The following is a 25736-nucleotide window of genomic DNA, read 5'->3' as shown; positions in this document are numbered from 1 at the left end:
TTAATTGACGGACACATTAATGTTAAAATATAATAAATAAAGGTAACTCGGAATCATTTCATTCCTAAAAATATATATTTTGTGCCCTTCACCTTTTATTTACAATAATATTATATTAGCTACGAAATTGGTGTTATAAGCACTAGAAAAAAAAATTGCTACTCTATGCTAGATATAAATAAATAAATTACCGTAAGAGAATCCGTTTTTAAACTCAATTTACATTCAGTTTTCCCTTACGTAAATAAAAATATAATAACTCAGGCTAGTTTTTTATGTTTAAAAATTATTTCGTAATAAATTATAATAAAAATTCTGTTAATTTTTAGAGCTGAATTTTATTGAAATATAAATTATTTCAGTTACATATATTTCAATTACAATAAGTCTAACTCATAGTCTTAGAATAAGCGTATTCTTGTAGATACAGGTGTAAAGCGGACAGCAATAATATTAATATAAGAAACATAGATAGATATTCAGCTTATTACGAAAGCAAAAGTGATTATAGAAAATCACTGGACAGGTTTTTAGAGAAAAAAGTGTAAAGAGTGAATAGTGACCACAATTTTTGGCAGTGATGTGTCTCTAATTTAAATTTTCAAAAAAAATATTATTCAATACAATAATGAAGTAGCTGTACAAAATGTGCTAAGAGAATACATACAATTTATTATACGATCTTTGTAAATTATATTTTAAGCTATCTCAGTTATTGAAAAAATATAGTGAAACAAGAACAAATTACAAAATGCAGACAAAAATATAAACAATACTCTTTATGTGAATGTTATGTACATAATATTTGTCAGCCAACGATGATTTCAATAAAATTGAAATAATTTAAAAATTCCTATTATTATTATGTTTTGTTTCGCTATAGGTAGGTATACCTACCAATTAAAAAAAATATTAATAGATTTAACAGACATTCTACTGTTTTAGTTTTGCATTTTTGAGTGTGTGGATACAGGTGCTATTTACTCTTTCACTCTATACATTTTATCACAGCACATTCATAGCAGTGAACAAAATATTAAAAATATTTAAAACATTAAAATAATAATTCAAATTATACTGACTATTACTGACAGCATATAATTATATACCTATATTAAAAAAAATCTAACTGATATTATCAAAAATAATATTAATATTGCATTCTTATCAAACATATTAGTTAATCTAAGTATTAAAGTAAAATATTATCTGGAAAATCATTGATATCATTTTATCAAGCATATTATTAGCAGGCAAATCACTTTGTTTATTTATTGATTTAACTTATTTTTTTTATTAATAAATAATAACATCAATACACAAAAATTACCTTGCGACACAATGAAAAAATGTGCCATACAAACTAATATTTAAGTCTAAAGAAGTTTTTAATTTGACTTAATTTCAGAATGATATAATATATAAATTGCTTTTCGATCACTTATTCTATTAAAAGCAGTTACATAATTTACACTTATAATGTTACAAAGTGTGTCAACATTCAACACGTATGAACTAAGTATAAAAAAATTTATAACAATACTTTGCACGATTGCGTTCTTTAGTATATTATTCTCTCTGAGACTTTTGATTAAATTATCTTTCCATTGTATATTATAAATTATATAAAATAAGTGTAGGGCGTGTAAAAATACTTTTTTAATTCGTTAGCTACAACAGTTGGTGAATGAAATAGTTATTTACAGCTTATTAACGTTTGTAATAAGATGTTTAAGTTAAATACCTAACTCATAATAAATAAATTATAAAAATAAACTTATTGTAAGATATCTTACTATATATGGAATTTATTGTTTAAATTAATAGAATATGAACATGAAATAATTTACGCTCTTATATTATTAATTTTAACTACTTTAATGTGTGCGTGGGTATTTTTGCAATAATCTAACTAATCTTAATATCCTTCCACAGTCTAAGCTTTTTTTATTATTTATTCACTTTATTTTTTAAAACATTAGAACTTTTATATAAAGATTAGAAGCTAAAAAAATCCCAAAATTTTTAACAAAATACTTAAACACAAATTTGTTTTATACAATCATAGCATTTTATAGGTAGGTTTAATCTTAAAATTAATGTTTTATGTTAAGTAAATAGGAATATTAATACAAACTTTTCTTTAAAAATAACATATTGTTACTTAAAAGCATAGTAGCAAAGCTTTAGAAGTTAGACAAGAAAATAATATTCATATTTCGCAATGCCCTTAACACTAGTATAATGCAATATTCACAAGCCTTTTTACTATATATAATACATTCATTTATAAATCATTTTTTTCAGAAGTGTTCTCATATAATAATAGTAGCGACTGGGAAAACATTCCACCTCAGTTTCAGGTTAAAATTGAAGAAAATAAAAAATGAACACTTTTAATGAATATTTGAATTCTAAACAAATAATTAAAATAAAAAATAGGTATTATTATTTATTGGGATGACAAAAATAAGCTTACAATAAAATTCTTATTCCATTGTAAAGCAGGGTATTTTGTAAATATCCGCATTCTCTTATTAATGAATTTATTCAAAGGTTAATTTCTGTCATCAAACAATCAGTGTTATAATCAAACAATTATAATTCATAATATTTATGTGATTGGGTAAATTTTATACCTACTATCTACGAGGAAAGCTGGTATTTTAAAATTAATCAGAATAAAAGCAAAATTGTTTTTTATTTCGACAGTGGTTAAAATAATAATATGACACTGCAGCTATCAATATTTTAAAACCCATTCATAAATGCTTTTTTGTGCTTTTTATAATATTATGGTTGAGCTTTGTATTTGACTTTTCTTTTACTTATAGCTTAACATATTGTTTTGTATCAATCGTGATTGGTATAATTATCAAGGTAATTTTGAAAATTCAATAAGAACGTTTTTCTATTTTTGCCTTTAATAAAGGTGACGGTCGGATGGCTATGGACATTATGTATCGATGAATTTTTAAAAAGTTTAGGCACGGGACGGAAGAATCGATACTGTCTACTGTACGGCAGGGACGATAATTGTTCGAATTCCAACGACTTACTTTTAAATTAAAAATACCTAACCTTAACTATATATGACGTTCATATAACAACAGGAGGCAGTCGATATCGAAACATGCTCATTAATATATTTCCAATTTGACAGATATTCTATTCAATGAAATGTTAAATAGAAAATATAAATATATTCTATTGTGTTCGTGGAATTAATTCTGAAATTCCAAAATTAGAGTGACAAAAATAAATTGGATTTTATGATAAGTTAAATCACAAACAAATGCTTCCATATTATAATTTATAAAATATAAAACTCCGATTAATCTGTTTTCTAATTTTAAACATATTTCACATAATATATTCAATAATAATATATATTTTTATTTTATTGATGCATAATAGATACGAGTATCTAAAGAACGAATGCCTATTTGAATAAAATAAATCAAAGCATTGTGTTGAATCAACTCTACTTCTATTTTTCTACTAACTAAAATGATAGTCTGTTGTACAGACGAATAATAAATAAAACTAATCTAAATATATTAAATACGTTTGTTTGCAATATTATTGGTACATAATTTATTAATTTTTCTTCATTCAATACACTTTGTCTATCTCCTTTACATTCAGTTCTTTGAAATCAAAACAGCAGAACTTGCAGTTTTTTGGTTAAAAATATATTTTCACATAATTTATTCATTAATGTTATATTATATTACTGTATCAGAACGCGTGCATATACAATAATAGCATGCGAGCGTTAGTCTTATGTATACATTTATAGGAGATAAAATTCTTTTTATATCTAATAATAATATATATTGAGATTTTCGTGACAACGTTCTTGCAAAAATTTACATTTTTGAGCAATAATTCACCAAAGGGATTACAGCTTCATCAAAACATATTCATTAACATGCATAACAATCTTATTAATTCAATCTATATAAATGCAATTTTCCACAATACATTTCAGTTATAAGAGTGGACGAATTCAATTTAGAATTTTAAAGGTAACAATTTCTTCCACTACTTACAATATTTAATCATTTATTCACTAAGATTGATCAAATTATTTAAACTTTTAAGCATACATTTACACAAATAGATAAATTTTATAATCTTTGTTTAAAATATATTATAATCATAAAATTTTCATTTTAGAATAATTAAAAAATAAAATAAGTACATATATATTTATGGTTTATATTATATAAGGCGTTAGTATAAAGTTAAATTGCTTATTCATAATAATATGACAGAATTTTTGTGAAGATACAGCCACATACCTAACAAATTATGACGTAAAGAGCTTGTTTCTAAGTAATAATTATATAGGCAATAATCACAATGTTAAGATAGCAAAGACACATATTTTATAGCAATATAAATTTTATTCATCACCCAATTTTTGAAATTATACAATTATAATACATATTTAAATGTTTTTGTTGTCACGAAAATTCTTTCCTATCATTTTTTTCACAACGCTTTATAAAAATCTTTTTTTTTTTTGCAATTATCTTTTCTAAGTAATTTTTCACGACCATTTTTAAAGCAAAAAGCTTCTGTGACATCGAGCGAAAACTTCTCAGAATTAATGTTCATTTTATTCACCTCATTTCGTGGTGCACTTTGTATCCAATGCCTCTTCAGGAGCCCTGTCATCTGAAATGGAATTTAAAATAAATTTTAACTTACTAATAGGTAATTCTTATAAAAGAAAAAGCGCGTTTTTCAAAATTTTTATTTCCAGAACATTATAATTTCTAATTCAAATTTTTTGTCATTGGTTCAAAAAAGTTTAAGTTTTTTATTTCATTTAAAGTTAAAAATAAAGGTAAGAATATTATTAAGTATAGTATTTCATGGAAACTTGAAAATTAATATTCATTTTTATTTCTTACTCAAACACAACAATACACAGTATACACTACAAGGCATGCTATAAAACACTACAATATAATATTACTATTATAAATTACTATAGAATTATAATAATTATGAAATTATAATGAGTAATCTATTTTAATATTTTACATTAAATGTATTAAAATATATTTATTTCGGAAATTTATATTTAGTGCAGTCACAATAAGGATTTACGATTGAATAATGTGCAACATGTACGTGTAAACTTTTTGCTTTGCAATAATGAACTCTATGCTTATAGTTATAACCATAGATTTCACACGTACCTCTGTGTATGACTTTTTCATTAGGCGTTCACGAAAGATGACTTGGTCCTGTCGAGTTGGAAAATTCTTATTTTAATTTTTTTTTAATATAATAATTTTTTTATTTGAATTCTTTTAATGTTAATTGTTCCCATATACATAGAATATTGTGTAAATCATTGTAAAATACTTATATTTTTGTTATTTCATGCAATAATTGAACATTTTTAATTTCTATGTCCAATTTCATGATGAGAAATTCTTGTAACTCAATAGAATAACTATATAAGTAAGGACATCGTCTGTGCCGGCGCTTGCCGACATACGCACGGCGCCCCTTTAGAGCGCTTCCCAGTTAGTTCCAGCATGGTTCTAGCACCAAAAACGCCAGTGAAACACAAAAACCAGCCACTTTTAACAAAAAAAAACGCTCCAAAAAGGCACCACACGCGCGCCATCAAACGCTACACAGACAAAGTCCACCTAGTGCGTAGCCTCTCAAACTCAAACAGTCCTGTGTTGCCAGATCGCCCGATATAAGACGATTTTAATCTTTTTAACCCCCGATCCAAAAAGAGGGGTGTTATAAGTTTGACGTGTGTATCTGTGTATGGCATCGTAGCTCTCAAACTAATGAACCGATTTTAATTTAGTTTTTTTGTTTGAAAGGTGGCTTGATGGAGAGTGTTCTTAGCTATAATCAAAGAAAATTGGTTCAGCCGTTTGAAAGTTATCAGTTCTATTCTAGTTAATGTAACCTTCACTTGTTGGGGTGATATAAATTTTTAATTTACACTTGTATTATAAATTGATTAACAAAATAAGTTATAGCTATTCAAAGACATTTCTAAATCCGTTGGTATATTATTATTTTACATATTGATTTGTTTTTCTTTTTCAGGATCAGCAGACAATTTATTCAATCAACAATTATTATTACGATTCTTTTTAAGCTTAACTAATGGGACAAGAAAACTGTTTAAATTTTTGTATAATAAAGTGCCATATTAACCTGTGTACCTTATTACTTTTATTTTCCACGAAAAATAAGGAAGTGTTACTTTTCTCGTGAAAATGTTACATTTTGAGATGTCTCGTGTTACAATTGACTATCTGCCACTGGCAACACTGCAATAGATTGAAAGGCTGCTTGTACAAAATTCGATAGACGAGAGGGGAATTTCAATTTCGTTGAAGTTGAAGTAACCTTGTGATAAATACGTATTCAACATGCAAAGATACACTAATGGACCTATATGAGAATACATTACTATATTAGAATCAAGATTGACAATAAATTGATTAAAAAAACTAATAAAAACAAAATGGCCAATCACCTATGAAAATATGTGATTGAAATTACCTACTATTCAAGATTTGTAAAGCACAGTTGATTTACTATTCAAGATTTGTAAGCACAGTTGATAGAAGAAGATGATGTTATTAATAATAATGGATTAAATCACACAATTTTAGAATTCATTACGTCTAAAAGTCAATAAGGTATATTAGGTATCTAATTATTAAGAACATACATGAATAAACAATCAAACCAAACCACGCAAGAGAAAAAAAAAGGTGTCTTACCCAGACAATGACGCAGAGTTTGAAATTGCAGGGCTGTTAGACTCAAAGCCTTCTTTAGGCTTTTCGTTAGCCAGCTGCATTTTCAGTTGGTGACCGAAACACGCCAGGTCTTCCCTAAATGTGTCAGACCCAGGGGTTGTCGGTTTCCCGTCATCCCCTGTCGCCATCGCCTCCGCATCGCTCTGCAACGGAGCCTGCTCCGATTCCTCCTCCTGATTATAAATCTTAAAATACGCGAACGTCAAATATATAACCGAAATAAAGAATGACGGTATGGGGATCGCCATCGCGTAAACTAAATTTAGCGTGTTCTGCCACATATCTAACTCTGTGATGACTAAACCGGGGTCTACTCGGCTGTAGTAACAGCTATAATTATTGCCGATGGGCTTGTATTTCCCGTAGAAAATTGTGCAATTAAGTATAGGTGGGTAACCGCACCCTTTTACGTTGGGGAATAATCTAGCTCCAGTGAAATACCACTCTGAGTCATTCCCCTGCAACCCTGTAGGGATCGGCTCGGGCAGTTCTTGTTCCTCCATTTCTGGATAGTTCTTTTCTAATGGCGATTCGTAGTTTTCGTAATCGTAATTCCTCAAGGATCTTTCAGCTCTGATGAGTGCTTCGTATTCGGTGGCAGATATGTTAGGTGCGTAGCCGAGTTTGTAGTTGACTCTTATTTGGGTGCACTCGAACAAGTCCTTGGTACACCCTTCTCTGCAAGAGGCCCACGAGCAGTTACTGACTCCGAGTAGATGTTTGACTTGTGTGGTGACGCATAATGCTGCGACAGGATCGAACTGCATGAATATTGTAGTGAAAGCTGGCTCGATTACGAAGGGCACTAAGAAGAGGAACGCGAACAGACTGAAGGTCGCGAGAAGTACGAAGGTGGCTGTTGTGTAGAAGAGTAGCTTTTCGAGAAAAGTTGGGGGTATCGGCAGTTTTTCCTCGTCGGCCATGTTGGCGTGAGCTCGTTAGAAGCGACCATAGCGCTTGTTTCAGCTCGGCTGGGTCATTTCAAGCTGCGTCAGTCTTTGTGCACTAAGTGTTTACTATTAAACATCGATTTGTCTTGTTGTAGCTGCTTATTTACATCTCTAAACTGTTTGTGGTCGCTTTGTAGAGGCTGGTTCTGTATTAATATTTATTTGAACTAAGATTAAGGAAATGAAAACTGTGAAAATTAAAACTATTTAGTGCTTAGTGGAATTTTCGAAAATCAGTGAGGGATGGCACTTTCAAAAATCGTTTCTTAATGAGTTTCTACGTCATAAAAAACTTACAGTCCCAAATATATTATAACCCCAGCGGCCGTGGTTGGCTGTGCATTGACAGATCGGTTAGTCAGTCAGGACTTTTTAATGTATATATGCTTAGTTATATCTATATGCTTAGTTTTGTGTAAATAAACCTACATGCAAGTAGATGTGTTGTACCAATAAGCAAACCATAACTAGGTAATCTAGAACAATAACTGTTGTAAAATAAAAACGTCTGAAATCTTCATTTCAAAGGTTTGTATAAAATCAACACCATTTGACCAGACCGTTCAAAACGACTACCGCATTTAAAGGATACAATTTAGTAAACCTAATTACCTTCCCCCCCTAATTGCCGTTAGCTTTAAAATTCTGCCTTGCTTGTAGCAATTTTCGTGTTTGGAAAGAAACGTAATTTCCCGTAAACTTTTACACAATGAAAAACTTACAACGCAGTTTGTTGCGGACTGATGCCTCCGACATAAAAGAAGACCGTGAAGATTTACTTTAACAACAACAACAACAAACAAAATACCGGTCAAGTGTGAGTCAGACTCGCGCACTAAGGGTTCCGTACTCGGGTATTTTTTCTAACATTTTGTACGATAAATCAAAAACTATTATGCATAAAAAATCTGTTTTAGAATGTACAGGTAAAGCCCTTTCATATGATACCCCACTTGGTATAGTTATCTTACTTTGAAATTGAAACATATTTTAATTTTCTTTTAAATGATGTGACCACAAATTCGCGGTTTTCAGATTTATTCCTGTACTTGTGCTATAACAGCTACGTACCTACCAAATTTCATGATTCTAGGTCAACGGGAAGTACCCTATAGGTTTCTTGACAGACACGACGGACAGACAGACAGACAGACGGACAACAAAGTGATCCTATGAGGGTTCCTTAATGATATACCTAACACCTTTATGTACTTAGAACTCTGCAAGTTAATAACGGTCTGCGCCATGTATATTATGTGATGTGAATTCAATTTTTCGTGAACACGTTTTAATTTTTTTGATTTCTGTATTAGTACTCTAAGTAATATACCTACCTGCCTGATTCTAGGTCAACAGGAAGTAACCTATAGGTTTCTAGACAGACACGACGGACAGACAGACAGACTGACAACAAAGTGATCCTATAAGGGTTCCGTTTTTCCTTTTCAGGTACGGAACCCTAATAATAGTAGTGGTTTGTCGATGATCATGATAATATTAATGTAGAAGTATAAATGTCTGTTACAATTCAAATGCTTGGCATGTGATGGCCATAACATGATGGCATGCCAAGCGTTCAGAAACACTCGCCAGGGAAGTCTCCGAGTGAATCAATAGCGTGAATGCCTCTCTCCCGCAGACACACCGGCGTCGGAATGCTGGCAAGGTATTGTGGCGGCCTGCTGTTAACGCATAGAGTTATCTTATTAACTAGAACAGCAATTGAAGAAAGTTCTGTCAGCCTGTCCTGACTAGGAGAGTCAGGGGTCCGGAACAACGGACAGACAGACGGAAAGACGAACAGACGGACTGACAGACAGACAGACAACAAAGTGATCCTATAAGGGTTCTTAGGTCAACGGGAAGTACCCTACAGGTTTTCTTGGCAGACAGGACAGACGGAACGACAGACAACGAAGTGATCCTTTGAGGAACAACGGACAGACAGACGGACAGACGGACAGACAGACAACAAAGTGATCCTATAAGGGTTCTAGCCTCTAGGTCAACGGGAAGTACCCTATAGGTTTTCTTGACAGACACGACAGACGGAATGACAGACAACGAAGTCATCCTATAAGACCCTAAATACACAAATGCTTACGCCATTATACGGGTAAGTTTTCATGCGACTGATACGGCCACTTGACACTCATTGTGCTAATAACCAAATGACCGGATAATCCGGCGTAAGCATAAGGAATCGCCTAATTTTTGTTGCGTGCTATTTATTCATCATTTTCGTAAGCGGCGACCTCCTGTATTTTGAGCGGTTTTGTATTATTTCAGCGTGTTTGTCATGACTTTATTCTTTTTTAGGGGTCCGTACCTCAAAATGCGCGAGTCTGACTCGCACTTGGCCGGTTTTTTTATAGTTCAACAAGTTACCTTTTTCACCCTCACCACCTGAGTGCCTGGTGCACTTCGACCACCCGTTGTACCAGATCCTTTTTTCCACCACATGCAAACTGTGGAATCAACCCCCTTCTGCGGTGTTCCTGTTACATTACTACATGGGGTTATTCAAGGGGCGAACCAACAAATTCCTGAAATTCCTGGTTTTCGGATTTTCCCTTTTACTAGTGCTGTAAGACCTACCTACCTGCCAAATTTCATGATTCTAGGTCAACGGAAAGTACCCTATAGGTTTTCCTGGCAGACACGACAGACGGAATGACAGATAACAAAGTGATCTATAAGGGTTTCGTTTTTCCTTTTGAGGTACGGAACCCTAAAAAATATCGAAGCTCAGTTTGCTTGGCTAAACTAAGCCAGCTTAGCTCGCGGTTTAGCTTGCGCTTAGCGGTTAAATACGACGAGGATCTCGATTAATATCTTTAAGCCTTAGAATGACCTCAACCCAATAAGTTTTAAAACAGTTAATGTTGGCATCACTGATTAACAGTTAGTTCCGGGTACGTTCACATGATGCTCACTCCTTCACGAGCGCCAAATGTCAAAAATCAAATTGGTGGAAAACATCAGGGCGGCAATTGCAGTTCCAGCGTTCTTGTAATGGGTCAGTGGTAAGCTTTCTATAGGCACTAGTTTAATTAACCCCCGACCCAAAAAGAGGGGTGTTATAAGTCTGACGTGTGTATTTGTGTATCTGTCTGTGGCATCGTAGCTCCTAAACTAATGAACCGATTTTAATTTAGTTTTTTTTTGTTTGAAAGGTGGCTTGATCGAGAGTGTTCATAGCTATAGACCACTTTCATCCCGGAAAATCAAAGAGTTTCCCAATCAAACCCATAAGGACAAAGTCGAGGTCATCACTACTCAATCGTATTGAAATCTTAATTAAATTGGAGAGTTAAAGAAACACTAAACTCAAAACTAAATTAAAATCGGTTCATTCGTTTAGGCGCTACGAGGCCACAGACAGATACACAGATACACACGTCAAACTTATAACACCCCTCTTTTTGGGTCGGGGGTTAAAAATGAGACTCATTATTAACAGTCATTACGTAGGAGTACGTTCAACCCAGCTCCCTCGAATCGAACGTAATCTGTAGGTAGATATAGGTATATAAAAGGAAAAGCTGACTGACTGACTGACGGATTTATCAACGCACAACTCAAATTAGTAGACGGATCGGGCTGAAAGGCATGCAGGTAGCTAAGACGTAGACATATGCTAAAAAAGGGATTTTGAAAATTTAAACCCTTAAGGGCTAAAGTGAAATTTGTATAGTCCACGCAGACGAAATCGCAAGCATAGCTAGTGTCTTTATAAATAGGTCTTTGCGATAACTTTCAAAGGCGCGACAGTGCCTAGGTTGTTGGCACGACGTAACCTAAAAGCTCATACATTAAAACATTACATAACCTAACCTTACTGTTACAGAAACTAAATCTATTGACGTCTATGATAATATAATATTACTTATCTGAAAAGAAGTAGATATACAGTGTATAGGCCTCTAAAATGATAACTGCTAACTAAGGCACAATCCCACCTTGTAGTAATTTCGACTTGATTGAAGAAATTTATGACTGACTGACTATTTGACAAGGAAAGGATTTCCTACGCCATGTAATAAGGTAAAATGTTACTGACTGACGTCATAATCCTTATATTACGGTCTAATAAAAAAAATTGATAAAAAGATCAGGTATTCATGAGTAAAACTATGATTTTGTACACAGTACAGCTTGTATTGGAATATCCTTAATAGAACATTCCATTATAAAAAGGAAATAATATAGTCAAAAGCTACGCAAAAACAATATAATCGTCGGCTCACGCGATTCGACATAATGCAGTCATGACTTAACAATTCCCCCAATCTTCTCCAATTATTTACTATGTTAAGTACGTAAAACAAAGATTTGAAGTGACATACGGTGAGTAAAAATGGGGCATACAAATGCTAGTATATGTCGTAGACCAGAAATAGCTCCTAGAAACCAGCCTTTACAGAACAATCCACGTGAAACGTATTTTTGTGAACCACGCTGGAAGGGAAGAAAGTTCTTTGTTTGAACACTAGAGTTTAAACACTATTCCATTGTGTCCTTTGAAATCGTGTTATAATTGTCCCCTTTTCGGGCGTCTGTTTTAATTCAGACGTCAGCGCGAAACCACGATTCGGTAACAACTGGGCGCAGGCTATATCGTAACCCTACGATTGGGTCTTCAAATTAAATAAAAAATTCCTTTAAAAATGTATAATAATTCATTTATTTAATAAAAATAAAAATAAATATAAAATTATAAAAATAAAATTTAATGTTTTCATAAAATAAATTTCGGAACTAAAATATTGGCGTTCGAATTTTAAATTTGAAATCGGTTCGAGTGTATAGAGAACGCTTGGCTTGAAGTATCGAATTCCGAATTTGGAATTCTTTCGAATTATTCGAATAAATACTTTAATTAAATGTTATTTATTGGGAAATTCGTATAAAAACATTCTCGGATTTGAATGCGCGCGTCGCTTCGCCGGGTCGATAGAGCCATGTCATGTACGCGCTGTATGGCGGCAGACAGTCTTTCTTGTTTTACAAATCCTAAGACTGAAGTATTGTTGGATTAGTCCGCTACGCATATCAAAGGGAACCCATAACATAACACCATAACACTTTCCTTGAGAATGCCTCGAACGTTCTCAGATAACCATTACTAGATTTTCGCACGAAAAATTGCTGCCTGAAATCCGATATGATTGATTCGACATGCTATTAAAATTAATAGTCGTGTCAACAACGACATGTATATAGGTGATGCAATTTGTAGAGTGCTAAGCAAACATTTTTTTTTAATTCGTTGAAAAATTAGTTTTTGACTGTGTGGTCTAACTTAGTGGTTCACAGTCTAAGATGGATGGCGTATGGCGGTTTTTCTCAAAATCAAAATCATTTATTCAAAATAGGTGCTATTTTTTAGATTTGAAAGATGATACAGTGGTGATAATAATTAATGACGAAAACTTAAAACTAAACCTACGAGCGATCGATAATCGGTTTTTTGGAAGCATCATACCTACCAGAATCCTATTAAGTCCCTCAGGGCACGGCTTTGTCGGTAGGGTGGTGATTAGCCTCGGCCGAAGCCGCCCTCCAGATCAAAGCTGAGCTAATTTAGAAATGATCCAAATTACCATTGCCAGAAAAGAAACTCAAGAGACAGGAGTTATAATATCACTCACTACTGTGCCAGGGAGGCCGTGGAAAATGTACCTACTCACTTAGTTCATAATATAATGATGAATGATTTATAAATAAATAAAATAAATAATATTTAAACTTATTTAAATTAAAAATGATTAATGATTGACATGACAAATTGAGAATATTATACAATAATCGAAATGACTATTAGGCCTCATTCGCACGAGAGCTTTTTAACGTCCGTTAAAAAAGCGTTCAAATAGAACAAAATGCATTCCCAAGTATCTGTTCACACGTCAACGCTTTTTTAACGCGCTTTGTATTTTCAGCGCAACGCCGAGTTCTAACGCAACGCTTTTTAACGCTCGTGCGAATTAGGGCTTATAGCATGGAGATGGACGATAAAAATGCGAACTCCCATCGATGCAATATTTTGTATTACAGATTTATTGGTAGATATAGTTTTATTTTAGGAAACAAATTATTGATGACAGAGATTTGTATTATAAAATATATTTTTACACTATACTTAAGGTGCCCACGCACTCGAACTGCACTGCAGCGGAACTGCGCGACGCTTCAGCGCCCCGCACGATAATATTCTCTCCAGCCGCACCGCGCGGCAGTGACGTACGCGCGTCGCGGCTGGAGAGAATATCGTGCGGGGCGCTTACGCGACGCGCAGTTCCGCTGCAGTGCAGTTCAAGTGCGTGGGCACCTTTACTCTATCCGCGAAAAGAAGAGTAGGTACTTATAGCGCTATCTCTGTTTTACGTAATCCTATGCAAATGATAGAGGCAAAAATCTCAGTGGACGCTAACCATTTTGAGGCACCAATAAACGAAACCATGTTTTCTAATTGAATTTCGAATGTTTTTTAACCCCCGACCCAAAAAGAGGGGTGTTATAAGTTGGACGTGTGTATCTGTGTATCTCTGTATCTGTCAGTGGCATCGTAGCGCCTAAACAAATAAACCGATTTTAATTTAGCATGTTTTGTTTGAAAGGTGGCTTGATCGAGAGTGTTCTTAGCTATAATCGAAAAAAATTGGTTCAGCCGTTTAAAAGTTATCAGCTTTTTTCTAGTTTTCTTTTTACTTTTAGAGTAATATCCCAGAGCAACCAGAGGTAACGTATTTTTGAAACATTTTCGAATTGAATTCAAATGTTTTTTTCAAAACATGTTTGTGATTGGTTGGTGACTCCAAATGGTTAATGCTCATTGAATTTTTTGGCTCTATCATTTGTATGGGATTACGTAACAGATAGAGAGCTATACCTACTCATGTGGCTATACTAACTTCTTTCCGTGGATAAAGTATGGAATATGATGTCCGCGACTAATGTTATTTACTTATTACAAGTTCATGAGATAGAGTCCATCTCATGAACTTGTCGATAGTCTGTCTGATAGACGGTCGGACAGCGGGAGCTTACGAGCAATAGGGTCCCGTTTGCACTGTTCGTGTACGGAACCTTAATAAATGCGCTAATTGAAGAAGTTTAATTTGTTGGAATAGATAAAGTGCGGATTACAATTTCAATAAATCAATGCTTTGCTTTTTTACTTTGAAGCCAAAAAGCTTTTGGCGTGAAGCCAGTAATATGCATGCAACCCGAAGTTTATGTAATCTTACTTGTTTCTATAACTTTTATGAGAAGTATAATTTATCACTGCATTTTCATAAACCGACTGTTTTCTGCGCCATTATTCATTGATGTTTTTAGGGTTCCTCAAAAGTAAAAACGGAGCCCTTATAGGATCACTTTGTTGTCTGTCTGTCTGTCAAGAAACCTATAGGGTACTTCCCGTTGTCCTAGAATCATGAAATTTGGCAGGTAGGTAGGTCTTATAGCACATAAATACAGGAATAAATCTGAAAACCACGAAATTTTGGTTACATCATTTAAAAAAAAATTAAAATGTGTTTCAATTTTCAAAGCTATAGCAAGTGGGCAGCTATCATATGAAAAAGGGCTTTCTTTACCTGTACATTCTAAAACAGATTTTTATTTATTTTTATGCATAGTAGTTTTTGATTTATCGTGCAAAATGTTGGAAAAAATACCTGAGTACGGAACCCTCAGTGCGCGAGTCTGACTCGCACTTGGCCTGTTTTTTTATTAGTTTGACATGAAGTTTAATAATACCTAGGTATTTTCCGATTTACCTTGCATCCATATCCATCCATCCATATACATTGCATATATCATTGATCTTAAATACGAAAGTATGTTCGCTTATTGGTTTGTCCTTGAATCACGTCGCAACGGAACAACGGATCGACGTGATTTTTTGCACGAATATAGTTAAAGTCACTATATACATAGAAAACTTTTTATTCCACAAAATTAAAAAAAAAAAAACAATGGAGTTTTAAAAAACTTATTCGGTGTGGACGAAGTCGAGGGCATAATCTAGTTCTGTTTATAAAAAGGAAACTGACGGACTGACAAATCATGCAGCGTTCATCAAAATCTGTTAAAAGAATAGGTAGGTAAGTGTCTTGAAAAGATAGCAGACGGACATAATCACTAATTATTTATTATATTATAAGTATTGATTACCTGAATGAAATAATCTGATAGTATCTGAGTCTAATTAATAAAAGCACCATCTTAGCAAGGGAGGCTTGTCGGTTATAAAATGTGTGAGTTAGTTTATTATTCAATGTATTATGTATTATTTTACTCTGGGGATCAGAAACACATTTCTTCGGGGCGTTGACCGTTTAATTACGATTTTATTACTTCTAGGCATACCTACTACCAAGTTTATAGGCATATCACTATAAACTTGATATTATGTAAAAGTTTATATTATATTGACAATGTTGATGATGATGATAATTTTTAAGCAAGACCAAAGACTTTGGAATCATAAATTCAAATTCAAATTCAAATCATTTTTATTAACCCCCGACCCAAAAAGAGGGGTGTTATAAGTTTGACGTGTGTATCTGTGTATCTGTGTATCTGTGTATCTCTGTATCTGTCTGTGGCATCGTAGCGCCTAAACGAATGAACCGATTTTAATTTAGTTTTTTTTGTTTGAAAGGTGGCTTGATCGAGAGTGTTCTTAGCTATAATCTAAAAAAATTGGTTCAGCCGTTTAAGAGTTATCAGCTCTTTTCTAGTTTTCTTGTAGAAAAGAAGGTTAGATAACCGTTAGGTTCATAATATTATGTCAATAGACAAATGTCAAGCTGTCAAGATGGACGTTGCCTAAATACATAATTATTTATTTGAAAATGATGTTTTGGAAAACTCAAATACTTTGGATCGTCGGGGGTGTTATAAATTTTTAATTTACACTTGTTCAAGTAAACTTTTACAAGTGCTTTCGAATCGTCAAAATAATCTACTACTGGTTCGGAATGCTGTCCCTACCGAGAAGAACCAGCAAGAAACTCGGCGGTTGTTCTTTTTAAATGTACAATTTACAATAATATGCCTGAATTATTATGCATAAATTCCTTTATTGCCCCTGGGAAGAACCGAATCCGGGACCTCCTACCTACAAGACCACAGTGCTTATCACTTTACCAGGGAGGTCTGAAATATTCAGGAAGATAAAAATAAATGTAGAACGAAAACCCTGTGGGCTATTTTGTGTGAAAACACTTAAGAGTCCATATTTTCATGCACAACAATAGCACAAAGGCTTTTACTCGTAGTTCCTACATTAAGCTATCTTTTGAATTGGCAAAGTGAAATCTTAACTACAAAGCAAAGTAGGCGTTCTTGTAGTCAGTCTTTGTCTTTATGGGACATTACAGCCGTACTTTCAGTATTACATCTGAAATGGAGACTTTTTGTCACGACTACTTAGTTTCCACGACTAGTTTCATTTTTAACTCCCGACCCAAAAAGGGAGGTGTTATAAGTTTGACGTGTGTATCTGTCTGTGGCATCGTAGCTCCTAAACTAATGAACCGATTTTAATTTAGTTTTTTTTGTTTGAAAGGTGGCTTGATCGAGAGTGTTCTTAGCTATAATCCAAGAAAATCGGTTCAGCCGTTTGAAAGTTATCAGCTCTTTTCTAGTTACTGTAACCTTCACTTGTCGGGGGTGTAATAAATTTTTAATTTACACTTGTACCGATAGACGTTGGGGTTCCAAGTCCTAGAATTGCGACCTCCCACCAGAAAGTGGAGACCCCTAACTGGTATCACGTTTTATTTGAAACTCCTTAGAAGACTTATGACCAGCAGTGAACGTGTATTGGTTGAATATCTTAACTTTATCATGGAAGTAGTTGTTTTCTACAAAATAAAATACATGTAGGAAAAACCCTGTAGGCTATATTGTGCGAAAACAAAGCCCATATTTTCATGCACAACAATAGCACAAAGGCTTTCACTCGCAGTTCCTACATTAACCTATCTTGTGAATAGTCAAAGTGAAATCTTAACTACAAAGCAAAGTAGGCTTTTTTGTAGTCAGTGGTAGTCTTTACGAAACATTACAATAAGAATTGGGATGGCTGCCGTACTTTCAGTATTACTTAAATCTCGCGACAATTTTTCGTCGCGACTAAGTATTTTGAGTTATGCTCGGAGTTCCTATACGTGATCATAATATCAGAAAGGAGGAGATCCGTAGGCGAATCAGAGTAACCGACGTAGAACAACGGCTTGCGAAGCTGCAGTGGCAATAATGGCAAGTGGTAGATTTTGGGATAGCCTTCGTCTCAAAAATGGTTTAAAACTGACAACTTTGACTGCTCCCCCCCCCCCATTTCCTTATTTTTGATATATTCGTACTCTATATTTAATATATTCGTACTCTACTCAATGATTTTTTTTCGGCTCCTTTTTCATGTATGGGAGCCCCCCTCAAAAATAATTTAATTGAATTTTTAGGTTTAAGGTTTGTAACTCATTTAGTCATTTAGTGCAGTTAGCTAGAGACCTGTGACGTGCTTTAGATAGACGGACGGACGGATGGACGGACAGACAGACAGACAGCAGAGTGACATTAATAGGGCTCCGTTCTAACCCTTTGGGTACGGATCCCTAAAAACCGATAGACTTTGGAGTCGCGCGTTGCAGTGTGAACACTGCAACGCGAAACTGCATCATTTACCATCAGGCGATATCACAATCAAGGGACCAATTTCACTCGTATTATAAAACTGCATACCTACTGAATAAAAACTGTAATTACTTGAACAATTTACTTTTAAAGTCTAGAATTGTTCTAACTGTTCTAAGACGAAAATCTATTTATTAAAATTTATTCTATTTTATATTTTAATTTTTCAAGAAAAAATATTTTAACACGGATTATTTAAAAAAAACTAATTTGACTTGTAATTGACATATAATGTATATTAAGAATATTAAATTTCTATGAATATAACTAAGTGTAAAGATAGCATTATTATTTCTGTGTCGTTTCATTCGTCGTGACAATGGATGTTTATGGATGTGGATGGAAAAGCCTTTATAGATGATAAATTGAGCCAGTTTCGACGTTTTTTGTCTTTAAAAATCATTGTTTTATCGTTGATGCGACTATTAAACCTAACTGCAAATTACCAAGCTGATAATACAAATGCGATAAGGTTGGTAGAATCTAGGCTAGCTTTAACAATAATGTACCAAAACTGCAGCTTTATTTTAATGAACAATTGTTTGCTAAAAAAGGCATTTTATTACTAAAATATCTTTTGAAATGTCCAAAGTTGGCTACATAATTTTATGTCGCTCCGTTCGTCGTGATAACGAGTGTCTGAAAGGGCTTTATGGAACGATGCAATGTAAAATTGGGACAGGACTACTTTCATTTTGTTTTCGTCTCTAACAGCTTCAATTCAAGCACACTCTACAGCTATTAAAAATAATTTACCTAAACTGCAGTTCTATTTTAATGCACAATCGTTTGATCGTTTGACAAGAAAGGCATTTTATTATAAAAAAAATATCTTTTGAAGCTTTTGAAATGTCCACATAGTAGTTATGACGTGTCGCTCCGTTCGTCGTGACAGCGGGTTTCTATAAAAACCTTTATGGAACGATGCAATGGAAAATTGGGACAAACCTACTTCCTTTGTTTTCGTCTAAAAACAGCTTCTCACCCTGTGGCTTAAAATAATGTACCCAAATTGCAGCTTTAGTCTAATGAACAACTGTTTGATAAAAAAAGCTTTTTTAGGGTGCCGTACCGCAAAACGGAAAACGGAACCCTTATAGGATCACTTTGTTGTCTGTCTGTCTGTCTGTCTGTCCATCCGTCCGTCGTGTCTGTCAAGAAAACCTATAGGGTACTTCCCGTTGACCTAGAATCATGAAATTTGGCAGGTAGGTAGGTCTTATAGCACAAATACAGGAATAAATCTGAAAACCGCGAATTTGTGTTTACATCATTAAAAAAAATTAAAATGTGTTTTAATTTTCAAAATAAGATAACTATACCAAGTGGGGTATCATATGAAAGGGATTTACCTGTGCATTCAAAAACAGATCTTTATTTATTTTTATTCATAATGTTTTTGATTTATCGTACAAAATGAAAAATTACCCGAGTACGGAACCCTCGGTGCGCGAGTCTGACTCGCACTTGGCCGGTTTTTTACGATTGAAATATCTTTTGATTTGTCTAAAGTGTAAAGTTGGCTACATAGTTCTGTGTCGTTCCAGTCTTCCATTTATCGTGACAGCGGTTGTCTATGGAACGATGCAATGGTAAATTGGGACAGGCGTAGTTTCATTGTGTTTCTCTCTACTGTCTGAAGTAAAGAGGCTGCAACCTTGAATCATATGCACACAGTAGTGGAGACAATTTATTTTTAAAACAAATCCAACGATTTCTTTTACATTGTTTTATTTTGCACTAGCCAATGATAACGACTTCGCCCGCGTATTTTCCGGGATAAAGAGTAACCGAAGAGCTCCCATGGGATTATAAAAACCTAAATCCATGTGGACCAAGTCGCGGGCATCAGCTAGTAGGTGCCTACTATGTTACATAGTATATTGTGGTAAAGTAATTTGTAATAAACTTATCAATACTTGTGTAGTTTATGACTAGAGCTACTTTGTATTTAATGTTGTAGTATACTTAGTACCTGTACTATAAAATTATTGTCTGCTCTTTGGTTGATTTGATTGTCTATACTCTACAGCTAGGTTTAAAGGGCACATAATCCAGTTATGACAGGTCGACATGGCAATAGGGGTATGAGGCGGGGGGACCACACGACACCCGCGCTATCCCGCACTGTGTTAGCGCGGGATAGGTGGTGGTGTGAGCCGTCTCCACCCCGATTGCCATGTCGGTCTGTCGCGAAATATACCCAAAGTAAGGTAGAGCTTGTCTATTTTGAAATGACGCGCCCCACTTCATAATTTTGTGTAGTAGTGATGTGTAAATTGCGGTGGTGGGGCGCGTCATTTAAAAATAGACAAGCTCTACCCAAGTCGAAATGGAATTAGGGTAAGTTGTCACTGCGAATTCTCACCACGCGATTATATCCGTGGAATTTTGTAACATGTGGAAATTGTATGTAGCCGCACGTACTGACGAAAAAAATACGCGTGATCGGCACACAATTTCCATGTATCGCACGATGAATTTTTGCAGTGTGGGCATACCTTAACTCGTACTGCGCGTAACACTTAAAATTAGTTCTGCTATAAGCTTCCCCTTTTTTGATTTTGAACTTTATCCTATCTATCACGCATCAATATCTTTGACCTTAATACAATACAGCCAATAGGGGTCATTTGAAAGCACTGTAACGCTTCCACGGAGTAGGGCATTCCAATTATAGTAGAAAAAAACCTACGTCCAAGGATCGATACCTAGCAATAATTTAGAGTGCAACTTCGGAAGTTGGTGTTTAGAAGCTTAGCGTGCGAGGTAGCGATTTCGAACAGTAAGAATGCGACCACAAAGTTCAGCCTATGGCAAGTAATAGCATAGTACTCAGGTTTTATTTACAAGAGAGCTTTTTTAACGTCCGTTAAAAAAGCGTCCAAATATAACAAATGTATTCCAAGTATCTGTTCACACGTAAAAAAGCGTTGACGTGTGAACATATACTTTTATATACTGGAATACATTTGATTTATTTGGACGCTTTTACTACAGATCTCAGACCGCCAACGATTAGCGAGAAATTAGTTGAGCTAAAAACTAGAAACGAGTTGACGAGTAACGAGAGGGAGTGTGCAGTTTGGGTAGTTTTGTCGCTGGGCGTTAGTAGCTTGGGCGTAACTGCGCGAGTGTTTTGACCGCCAAGAGAGCGTCGCTGAACGTGTTCTCGCCGGTATAGGTCGGCGATAAGCTATTAATATATTTTTTAATGACAAAGAAGAAATTACGTTTCTTGAGCGAGAAAATAGCCATAAGCTGGTACTTATGTCCCAAATGAGCTTCAAATCACAGTGTATGACACTGGATATTATCTGGTGTATTATTAAGTATCCCTAAAAATGGGATTACCTTTGTAGTCGAAGAAAATATTATACCTCTAAAGTTGTATGGTTCAATAATTAAAATTTATTTTGGGCCTAGCAAAGAACTTGGTCATAATTCTGATCTCCAAATTTTTTGATAGGAAATTGGTCAAAACATCACATGTAAGGTTTTTTTTGGGATTAATTTTATATTGATAGTGTTTCCTAACCATCCCTAACCGCTAATCGCTCCAAAAAAGGTAAAAAGTTGAAGCGCTGTCAATGTAGTTAAGGGGTTGAACGACCCCCCATAGCACGTAACATTGCGTTTTACTGCATTGCTGTAAAATATTTACTTCCACATTACTTTAGGTAAGTATAATTAAAAGCTCTTTTAAATATACCATAGGTACATTTTTACGACTTTTTATGGTTAATTTTCTTTTAATAATTTAAAAATAGGTATATTACACAATATTAAATAGTATATTATACAATAAAACTTAAAGCTAACCTAAGTTAATTACTGCCCGTACTGTACTTGCCCATGTGGAATGGTGCCAAGAATACTGGCTGTATTTCCACGCTGGACAGCCAGCTGATCCTTTGCGCAAAAAATGAGTCTGCCCTTGTCACCAGATGAGGCTACTAACCGCGGTGAAATGCCTCATAATTTTTATTTTTATTCTCGTAATTTAATAGGCAAGGTATTGACGGGAGCGCCATCTTTTATGTGATTTATCAAACATATTATTTAGTCGTGAACAATTTTTTTTTGTGATGTAACCATAAATTCACGATTTTCGGATTTTTCCTTTACTTGTACCATAAGAAATTACTACCTGCCAAACATGATTCTAGGACGGAAAGTATCCTATAGGTTTTGATTCTCTTGTCTTGATAGATAGACAGACAGACAGATAACGAAGTGATCCTAAAAATGTTCCTTTTTCTCTCGAGACACGGAACCTTAAAATCAGTTTTAAACTTGTTTAAATCATGTTTTAAACAAAAATGTTTTGTTTTTATTTTTTACAGAGACAAAACAGAGATATCTAGCACCCCGGGGAAGGCTATGATCCCGGAAAATCAAAGAGTTCCCAAAGGATTTTTGAAACATCTAAATCCACGTGGGCGAGGTTGCGGGCATCATCTAATTGGTACAGAGTTAGCTTGTATCTTGGAGACAGGTGTTATACCATTTTTAATATTTGAAAAATCAAAGAATTTCCAGGGGAAATTTAAAATCTTAAATCTAGTAAAAATTAAAAATACAAGTTTTATTAAAAAAAGCTTTATTTGTCTTAACACTTTGTGTCTTTGCTCAGATGCCAATACAACTGGAAATATTGTGAGGTCATATTCAGAGACGGTTGTGAGTTCCGATTTGCATTCTTGTTTCCAAAAACAGATACGCTTTCTATAATTTAAGAGCACTTTAAAATGATTTTTTAATATGTACCTAACATATTATACAGTTAATGGCATCAAAAAGTCTAGGTAATTTAAAAATCAATAGTAAATTAATTAAACCTAAACAATAAAATTAAATTAAATCTTACTTAAATAATACAATAAATTAAATTTTATTTTTAAATAAATAAATAAGTTGAATTTAAACTTAAAAATAAAAGTTTTTTATGCCCATATTAACACCAATTATTCATAGAATATTCGAAGTTAGGTATTAAAAGCCCAAACAGTTTTTTCTAAATATTTTTAAACCATGCCAAACTGAATATGACCCTTTGGTAAAAGTAATGATATAACAGTATTTACATAAATTTATAAACATAGCGAATAATAATTAGAATATAACATTTAATTAATTTATTATTTACAACTTTTTTTATATAGGCATTTTGAATAATTAAGTTTTATTTATAATGTTTTTTTTACTTTTGGTTCTATAATTGATATTTTTATATTCAACGAAGGCTAATACGAATATATAAAACTAATTTTAAGAAAAAGTATTAAAAAAATATTACTATTATACCTAATTAAGAAAAATAGCAATTAAATGTCAAAAGGTTTTTAAAATAATATAATAGTTTTATTTCTTACATAGCCTCCATTAAATTTATGATAATACCACAAATAAAGTAAAAAAATGTATAAGAAAATTCAGTAAAATAAATTCAAAACGGTAGAAGTAAATGTATAAACTTAATTCAAATAAACTATAATCATTTTTATTACCAACAACAAGATATTTTTTTTATATTCTATCAACAAGCTTATTATTATTATAATAATTTATGAGTATGTATTGGGTACTTTTGAGAATCAAAAATAACTTTATTTTTTCATTAATTTAACAATAATTTTAGCTTTAATATCACACGAGTCTGGCAGACAATGTAAAAATGCGTACCAATAAAGATAAAAATTATTCATAGACTTTTTTTAATTAATAATTTATTTTAAGATAAGATGAAATTAATTTTATTTCACAAATGGTAACTAACAGTCCACGATTTTCTCGAGAAATTTAAAATCTTAAATCATAATTTGATTTAAGTAATTTTTTTCAGCATCTAATTATTTTAACTTAAGAAATTTAAGAAGTACAGAAGATTTAATGCTAAAAATCTTAATCCAGCGAAAAATTGTTATTCAATTATAAAATTGCAGTTATGGTTGGTTTTTATTTTTTCTGTGCATCTATTATTTCATAAGTATGTATTATACCTAAAAATGTAAGCTGTGTATTTCTATAAAAGACTAAATCTTAAAGTCTACGTCATCATTGCAAAATGTTGCAATAATATTTAAGAGCGGAAAAAATATCTAAGCTGTATGAGCTATTAGCTAGTACGCTGGACTATTTCAAAACATGTTTTCATGGTTGACATAATCAAGCCGACATGGGTTAAATTTTTCAAAAGCAATCTGTTTCTCGATGTTTTAAGGATAATTTTTCTATCGTCAATAAAGTTTAACTGAAGAATAATTTTTTTGACAAGTTTTCTTTAAAAACTGTCTTTATTACTCAGATAAACATTATGACTTAATTGGTGGTTAGAATAACATAACACTCATTCAGTTGTTGGTGTCACATTCTTCAGCTCTCATTCAATGTCTGATTAATTTATCATCTCAAACGATGGATGTTTTACTATAGCCCAATGTACTATATTAAAAATCTCTTACTAAAACAGTTTTGATCAGAATAAAGACTATCAGAAATGAATTACGCAGTACAATAAGGAATCTAAAACTAACATAGGTACTTTGAACATTTGAGCTTATAGTCATATTATGTTTAAACTAATCTCTGATTATGAAAAGTCTGTACAAGTTTGAACATTCTAATACATAATTTTCTTTATTAAATCACATCGTTGAAAGTATAAAAATTAATCTACCGGAGAATTTTTTAAGCAAAAGTTGTAATTTTGAAGTTTGGATTTATAGGTATTTTGGAAAGAAAGAAAGAAAAATGTTTATTTTTGAAAGCTGTGACACACATTACCAGTTACACCTACGGGTTAGGTTATCCCGGCGCGGCGCCTCTAATTCTTGAGCATTAAAATCAAAAGACCTCAAGCAGAAGAATCGCCGGAATAAACTGTGCCATGTGTGGCACAACCCGAAAACTAAGGTCCCAACTCAGCATAAATGCTGTATGTATTTTAAGAATCCTTATATTATACTAAATCCACATAATATATACGAACAAAGAAATAGCAAATCATAAAAATGATCTTAACCTACCCGGCCTAGCTCCAATTTAGAATAAAGAGACGCTGTTTTTTCGTTTTTTCACACATTTTCAACTCGCAAAGCTTCGCTGCAAAGCCAGAAAAATATAATTAAAAATAATACGCATCTACTTACTGTAATATAAGAATTTTCTTAAAAGTTAAAATTTTAGATGAAAATATAGTTTAATCATCAATTTGTTTGATAACGTGTCACTAACAACGAAAACTTTGTTA

General features: G+C 33.2%; 1 protein-coding gene and 1 long non-coding RNA gene across 8 annotated transcripts; one reads left to right on the top strand and one right to left on the bottom strand.

Moving 5' to 3' along the window:
* The first annotated feature begins 621 nt into the window (after positions 1 to 621).
* On the top strand, positions 622 to 25732 carry LOC123876930. Its single transcript, XR_006798460.1, has 3 exons — positions 622 to 633; positions 14890 to 14897; positions 25006 to 25732. It is a non-coding gene; the product is annotated as an uncharacterized LOC123876930 (long non-coding RNA).
* Positions 4202 to 12363, bottom strand: LOC123876921 (protein tipE). Of its 7 annotated transcripts, none has more exons than XM_045923341.1 (4): positions 12121 to 12363; positions 6783 to 7917; positions 5217 to 5264; positions 4203 to 4686 (listed from the first exon to the last, which is right to left on the bottom strand). In XM_045923341.1, the coding sequence occupies exons 2-3, from the start codon at positions 7742 to 7744 to the stop codon at positions 5237 to 5239; spliced, it is 990 nt and encodes a 329-aa protein (XP_045779297.1). In that variant the 5' UTR covers positions 7745 to 7917; positions 12121 to 12363; the 3' UTR covers positions 4203 to 4686; positions 5217 to 5236. The 7 variants fall into 7 exon arrangements, with proteins under 7 accessions (XP_045779303.1, XP_045779297.1, XP_045779299.1 ...); XM_045923343.1 differs by having other exon boundaries at positions 6783 to 7887; XM_045923342.1 differs by having other exon boundaries at positions 12143 to 12363.
* Positions 25733 to 25736: the final 4 nt, after the last annotated feature.

Source organism: Maniola jurtina, chromosome 22 (assembly GCF_905333055.1).
Source record: "Maniola jurtina chromosome 22, ilManJurt1.1, whole genome shotgun sequence".
Lineage (NCBI taxonomy): Eukaryota > Metazoa > Arthropoda > Insecta > Lepidoptera > Nymphalidae > Maniola > Maniola jurtina.
The sequence above is the reverse complement of the archived record's forward strand: the minus strand, read 5'-3'. Positions and strand labels throughout refer to the sequence as shown.

Excerpts from the sequence above, each read along its gene's own strand:
- LOC123876921 (XM_045923341.1), bottom strand. The coding sequence starts at position 7,744 with ATGGCCGACGAGGAAAAACTGCCGATACCCCCAACTTTTCTCGAAAAG. Across the intron at positions 5,265-6,782 it reads AACTCTGCGTCATTGTCTGG|GACCAAGTCATCTTTCGTGA; the intron begins GTAAGACACCTT and ends CCAACTCGACAG.